This window comes from Balaenoptera acutorostrata, chromosome 10 (assembly GCF_949987535.1).
Source record: "Balaenoptera acutorostrata chromosome 10, mBalAcu1.1, whole genome shotgun sequence".
Classification (NCBI taxonomy): Eukaryota; Metazoa; Chordata; class Mammalia; order Artiodactyla; family Balaenopteridae; genus Balaenoptera; species Balaenoptera acutorostrata.
Window position 1 is genome coordinate 80,062,020 of NC_080073.1, and position 7,528 is coordinate 80,069,547.

The window sequence follows — 7,528 nt, forward strand, 5'->3', positions numbered from 1 at the left end:
TAGATGTCCTTTTTCTTTACTTAAATGACCAAAGGATTATTTAATTTTATTTTGGGAGGAAGGGAAATTTCTGTTTTATTACTCTGTTGTGGTATTGATGATTTTTTTCTAAAGCATTCTGAATTGATACAAATTACTAAACTGCATGTCTAAACTCATAAAAGAAGCAGAATTTGCATTTTTTGAGTAGAAAATGTATGATACGGTTGTATTGTTGAGAGGATTGTGGGGAAAACTACTGTAGACCTTCAGAGAAGGCAGTGAGAGGAAGTGGGGCAGAGTGGAGCTGAAGGGGGAAGATCCCCCTCCTTCCGTCTACTCTGTGTATCTCCTTAGACAGGGTCACCTCTCAGGACGGAGGAGCTGAGTTCAGCTATTAGTCATAGTTTCTGACTTCCTTGGTCAAAATATTTAATTACATGTTGTCTCTTCTCCTTTCTGAAATTATTTTCTTCCCTTTTCACTCCCTCTTCAATTTCCTGATGCAGATTTTTCTCTGCTACATAAACAATATGGCTAGAAAATGGAGCTGATTGTGATTTTCCCCTGCTCTTCTGTTCTTACACTCTGTCATTCTCTCACTCCAGCTCTGTCTCGCTCAAGAGAAGGAGCTGCACTCTCAATGTCTTGCCTCACACATTCAGTGGATTTATATTTTTTTCATGGGATAATCTACAAGCAGCGTTTACTAATAATATAATAGCACATCTCGATTGGAGGCATGTATCTCAGAAATAAGATGGGTCAATACCTCTGATCTATGGTTTCTCCCAACATTGCTGATGTCCACTAGCACAGGGCCCACAGAAATGTGAACAGTTCTTGAAGAACTTCCATAAAATAAATTGTGCTTATTTCTGGTACCTAGAGATCAAGAGAAAATGCAATGTAAAGGCACCAGATAACGTGTGTGACATAGAACCACTTCTGAATGGTTCACTATTAAATTTTATTTAATTCTTTATGTATGACTGTGATATGCAGGCCTGGAAGGATGTGTTGAAGGATGTGAAGGGAGAGCTAGTAACACTGGTCCTTTCTTCTCGGAGCATGTGTCTCTTTCTTTTCTTCTGTCATCTTTACTTCTGCAAGCAGCAATGAGTTCCAGGTCTTATGCAGTAAGCAATCCTAACTTCAGTGTTATGGCACTCAGGTTTACATCGACCATTACCCCTTCTGCACTCTCTCCTCAAATCCAAGCTACCGTAGTGAGGATATCTTTTTCTGGCTGTAAGAAGGAAACAATGACTGAAATTAGCAATATAGCTATGACACACTCATATTTTAAAAGGAGAAAATCCGATAAGCAAAAGAGTATAGAGTAGGGCAAAAGAAAAAGTCCCCTTCTAATTTATGACTGTGAAACTCTTACTGAGGAAGTTTAAGTGAATGTTCTGTCCTTTGTTGATGCAAAGTAAATCCTGGAAATTAGAGAGTGTCTTGGACTTCATTTAGGTGTGCCAACTTGCTTTTTTACAAATGACTGGATAGCAACAGAAGGATAGTTCCAAGACAACAATAAAAGTCCACATAATTTATCTCCTGCTCTCACACACATTATTTAGGCTGAATGTTGTGCTTTATGAGTTCTCCTTCAAGAGATTTCTACTGCAGTTTGATTTTACTTTTCTTTAATGTCAGGAGCGGCAATGTTAGACAATTTGTCTGAATTCCTACAACTCCCTTGTATATCTTGAGATTTACTTCCCCCCAAAGAAATGAACTAACTTAGAGATATGTTTGATGTCAGCATTGATTTAAAAAAAAAAAAGAACGACTAGAAGATGGGTTCATTTTTGCCCATTAGATGGTTTCTGAAATTACCAGTGCTCCAAGTTCCGTGTTTTATCTTGTAGTTTGGAGGTTGACTGTCACTAGAAGCTGATTATTTAGGACATTTGGGGATACTCGGGGAATTGGGAGATATTGGATTATAAGATCCATTCTTGCACTGTTGGTGGGAATGTAAATTGATACAGCCACTATGGAGAAGAGTATGGAGGTTCCTTAAAAAACTAAAAATAGAACTACCATGTGACCCAGCGATCCCACTACTGGGCATATACCCTGAGAAAGCCATAATTCAAAAAGACACATACACCCCAATATTCATTGCAGCACTATTTACAATAGCCAGGGCATGGAAACAACCTAAATGCCCATCGACAGAGGAATGGATAAAGAAGATGTTGTACATATATACAATGGAATATTACTCAGCCATAAAAAGGAATGAAATTGGGTCATTTGTAGAGACGTGGATGGACCTAGAGACTGTCATACAGAGTGAAGTAAGTCAGAAAGAGAAAAACAAATATCGTATATCAACGCATATATGTGGAATCTGAAAAAATTGGTATAGATGATCTTATTTACAAAGCAGAAATAGAGATACAGATGTAGAGAACAAACGTATGGATACCAAGGGGGAAGGGGGGTGGTGGGATGAATTGGGAGACTGGGATTGACATATCTACACTATTGATACTATGTATAAAATAGATAACTAATGAGAACCTACTGTATAGCACAGGGAACTCTACTCAGTGCTCTATGGTGACCTAAATGGGAAGGAAATCCAAAAAAGAGGGGATATACATATACGTATAGCTAATTCACTTTGCTGTACAGTAGAAACTAACACAACATTGTAAAGCAACTATACTCCAATAAAAAAATTTTTTAAAATGAAAATAAAAGATCCATTCTAAACCAATCTATTTTAATTTCATATTTCACCTTATGCACTGATGTATGTACTTTCAGAAGCCCTTTATTTTGGAGTCTTTTAAAACATAAACATCACTTTTGATAAGTATTCACCTTACAATATGATGAGAATAAGGAGAACTGGTGTAGGAGAATTCCAAGTTTTGTGGATAGCTGGCCAAAGGTCAGACTCAAATAGTTTTTATATAATCATGGTATGAAAGCAAATAAATCTTGCCACTAGTTTCTGCCATTAAGGTTTGGTATCCAATAGTTCCTTTAAAGGCCAGGCCTTTCTGCCTAGATATTCTGTCTACATTTCAACCAGTTGGTGGTGAGTAGTGATACTTATTAGTGGATCCCTAGACTCGGAACTACTTTATCCATATTGTTGGTATAAATAGCTGGTATAAAACCTAGCTCTTCTATTAAAATTAGCTGTTTTCTCACTATAAGTGAAGCAATGTAGAATATGACACAATTTACAGCCAAAATAATAGTTACTCAGTACAGTTTAAATGCTAACTTCTTAATATCATTATTTATTCTACAGTTTCTGGGGAGTTACTATCATCAAGCCCATAAATGATTTGCCAGTGATAGAAACCTGAATTATACTCATTTTGACAAGAGTTCTGTCACATTCAACACTATTGTCCAATATTTCACCCTAAACTGACCTCACCCCTTTCTTATTCCTTGTCTTATTTCACTTTTCTAAAAGTGAAATTATTGTCTTGTTTCTCCTCATTCTGACCTCTAAATATGAGTATTCCTGAAGCTTGTGTCTTTGGATCACTAATACTCGTCTTTGCAAGCATCCATCCACTCATTCAACTATTAAGTCCACTTCTTGTCAAACTCTGACAGTCCCAAGGGCAGGGTTTCTCATCCTAAGTACTATGGACTTTTTGGACAGTCCTTTGCTGTGAGATGCGATCCTATTCAGTGAAGGGAATTTAGCAGCATCCCTGACCTCTACCCATTAGATGCCAGTAGTACCAGTTGTGACAACCTAAAAGGTCTCCAGACACTGCCTAATGTCTCCATGGGGGCAAAGTTGCCCCTCACTGAAAACCACTGTTCTAGCGATGCTGTGATAAGCCAAACATATATTTTCTCTGTCCTCAGATACACTGCTCAAATACTATCTTCTCTCTGAAATCTCTGTTAATCACTTTCAAGAAAGTCACCTCTACATTGCTCTCACAAAGCACTTCATAGCATCATTCATACGGCATCTATAACATTTTCACATGTTAAGGAATTTATTTAAACTATACATAAAACTCTAATATATAAGCTAAAAATGAGCATGGCGTCTCTTAAAATATCTCTTCAACCCATAATTTGTTTTTGATTTCACTGACTTGCTATTTTATTCTGTAGAAGAGCGGTCCCCAACCTTTTTGGCACCAGGGACTGGTTTCGTGGAAGACAGTTTTTCCAAGGACCGGGGTGGGGGGGGTGAGGTGGGGGGAGATGGGGGTGGGGGGATAGTTCAGTGGTGATGTGAGTGATGGGAAGCGATGGGGAGCAGCAGATGAACCTTTGATGTGTGGTGTTCTGTGGCCTGGGGGTTGGGGACCCCTGTGGTAGACTATCGTTAACCTTCTTGGAAATGGGAAAAAATCATGATTACCCTTTCAGTACAAAACTATATACCATCCTACATCCAAAGTACATGGCAGACTTGAAAAGTAATTGTTAGCAATAACAGAGTTTTGAATTTGACAGAATAAAACAATAGGTTTGAGTGAAACAATGCTTCATTTCTAGACATTTGGTGCCTTTATAACTTCTAGAAAATGAAGAAGAAAGCTAAATTACTTCAGTGGAAATTTCCATGCATAGAAAATGTAAGGACTTTTGTCTAAACACTTTTTCAACTGTAACTGTCTGAGTGGAAAATGAGTTTTTGTACCTCAATTTTGAGTAAGAACTTTTACCATCTGAAGGTGAGATACAAAAAACAACTGAGGAACTCTAAGAGTCATATATGAGATTCAATTTTATCCAGTTTAGTTCAACCGCCATATGTTGGTGAATTACGAGGTAAAAGAAAACATTCTTATTGCTTTATTATTGTCTCAAAGTGTCCATATTTCACATACACCTTTTCTAATTTTGTGAAGAAAATATGTATGTTGAATATTTCTTTACTTTTACATATATATTTTTATCACTAATGGTAGGAATTCTCTAAAAGTTTGGTACATGTGTGATTAACAAGAATGGCCTCACTTTGAAAATATAAGAAAAAATATACAAAAAGTTAATACCACTGATGTTGTAATCTATGTCACTGTATTCCCCCAAGTAGCTTATAATTTCTAATTCTACAGAACACATCATTTTAAAATTTGTTGATCAATGTGTGAATAACATTAGTCATTATTAAGGGCACTTGAGGTAGCTGTTATAAGGAAAAAATAAGCTAATAAAACATAAAAACCCTTGGCATAGTAATCTATTAATTTTAGCTATTGTTAAAATGAAAAGAAATTTTAAAAGATTTATCATAATGTTAAAAGCAATATGAATCTGTGTAGAATTTCCTTTTGGCCCTTTCTAGGTCTGGAAAAAAATACAGAGATCCTTTTCTAACAATTTTTGAATGGAGGTAGAGGAAGTTATTTTCTTAGTTAAATTAACAATTAACTGTATTACTTTGTTACTTCATTGATGTTTGGCCCCTATATAGAAGTTTCTCCATTTGCAACCTTTTAATGATAATTTATCAGTTTATTATGTGAAAATTTTTAGGTTGTCATGATAGACTTTATAATATTCACAGTGAAAGAGTAAGTTAATTCATTCTCCTAGGCCTCTATTATGATTTTCATTTGTCCTAAAAATGTCAGCCAGGTTCTACAAAGGAGTATTTTCCTAGAGTTAGTGAACTGAACCTAATTTCAGTGCCAATATTATAAATTGGGCAGACTTGAGATCAGCCTTTCACTTTAAACTAAACGCTTTAAGAAGGGAGTAAACTCGAGTTCTCCACTTCCAAAACTTATTATTTTATTTCTGTACAATTCATACTTACACATTAGTTCAGGAGAAGAGAATCTTGTTACATACCTTATGTGAAGAGATAATCCTTGAGGGGGAAAAATCTCATGAAAAATATAGCTCATGTACAAGTTATTACACTCAACATTCACGTGATCTTAAGAAAGGCCAACAAGGGACATGATTTACCTGTAGTACCAAGGACAGAATATGAAGAAAGTCTTCCTAGACTGGAATTAGTATATTGGCATAGGTTAAAAAGAAGGAGAAGGTAAATAGGTCTCTCTCTTATACCGAACCATCTACCACTTACCAGTTGGTTATGCTTAAACAATACTTTTTTCCATCAAGAATCAATTCTAACTAATTGTTACCAGATGAAGGTGATGAGACTAATGAATTGATCTTCCAGGTGTTTTACACTTTTTATTTTGAAATCATTTTAGATTTATGGCAGAGTTGCAAAGATAATAGAGACCAACTTCCCCTTATGGTAACATCTCATTTACCCACGGTACATTTGTCAAAAATAAAAAATTAATATTGCTATAATACTGTTAACTAAACTACAGACTTTATTCACATTTCACCAGTTTTCCCACTATTGTCTTTTTTTAATTTTTCTGTTCCAGGGTTCAATCCAGAGTAGCACGTTGCATTTAACATAAAAACCTTTTAATCTCTATGTTATTACCATACTTTTAACAAGGAGAAACTGATGCCTCCTCAAATTCATTAGCACAAGTATGCCCATTAACATTTCCGTGTTACCTGGTAAAATTGTGACCCAAAAGAGTAGAATAAAGAAAAAGAGATGAATCTTCATGGTAGAGAGTTTCCTGGGGGAAAAAAAGTGCCAACAGATCTTTTTTAAGTCAGGTGTTTTCAAATAAGGAAACAGAGAAACCTTTTATTTATAGATTCTCCTGGGAAGTGGTTTTAACTACTGAGGCTTATCAATAGCAAGAACATTTGTACGCTTGGTTGAATAGTGCTATGTTCAAAGAACAGGGTCACAAAAATAATTATTAAATTTTTTTCATAAAAGTAAAACCTACTTGTGTTACCTTAAATAGACTCTCATGAAAATGCAATCTTTTTTTTAAAAATTTTATTTTATTTTATTTATTTATTTATGGCTGTGCTGGGTCTTCATTTCTGTGCGAGGGTTTTCTCTAGTCGCGGCAAGTGGGGGCCACTCTTCATCGCGGTGCGCGGGCCTCTCACTATCGCGGCCTCTCTTGTTGCGGAGCACAGGCTCCAGACGCGCAGGCTCAGTAATTGTGGCTCACGGGCCTAGTTGCTCCGCGGCATGTGGGATCTTCCCAGACCAGGGCTCGAACCCGTGTCCCCTGCATTGGCAGGCAGATTCTCAACCACTGCGCCACCAGGGAAGCCCGAAAATGCAATCTTTAGGGAACTTCAAAGGGATATGTGTTTAGATTGCTAAAACATCAGGATGAAAATGTTACAGTAATACAAATCCTCTATTATATGTTTCATGTAATATTAAATATTCTAATGCTCTTAGAATAAGGATAATAGAGAACAACGATTATATTTAAATTATTGGCAGTATTAAATTATTGGATGCCTGAATCATAGGATTTTACAGCTATAATTTTCCATTGATATCTTTTCTGTTTACAGGCGAAATCAATGAGAACTAGGGGTGGGGGGTTGAATGATTTATTTCAATTCAAATAATGTGTAATTACTTAAATTAACATGATCATTCTGGAGTCACTAATGAGTATGGGAAATTACACGATATGTTTTAAGTATGACATGAATTTCTTATAGT

The 7,528-nt window shown here is 36.0% G+C and overlaps 1 protein-coding gene across 1 annotated transcript; it reads right to left on the bottom strand.

The window, feature by feature from the left end:
- Positions 1 to 1,079: 1,079 nt before the first annotated feature.
- On the bottom strand, positions 1,080 to 6,550 carry DEFB110 (defensin beta 110). Its single transcript, XM_007193861.2, has 2 exons — positions 6,496 to 6,550; positions 1,080 to 1,228 (listed from the first exon to the last, which is right to left on the bottom strand). The coding sequence occupies exons 1-2, from the start codon at positions 6,548 to 6,550 to the stop codon at positions 1,080 to 1,082; spliced, it is 204 nt and encodes a 67-aa protein (XP_007193923.1).
- Positions 6,551 to 7,528: the final 978 nt, after the last annotated feature.

Excerpts from the sequence above, each read along its gene's own strand:
- DEFB110 (XM_007193861.2), bottom strand. The coding sequence starts at position 6,550 with ATGAAGATTCATCTCTTTTTCTTTATTCTACTCTTTTGGGTCACAATT. Across the intron at positions 1,229-6,495 it reads TTGGGTCACAATTTTACCAG|CCAGAAAAAGATATCCTCAC; the intron begins GTAACACGGAAA and ends TCCTTCTTACAG.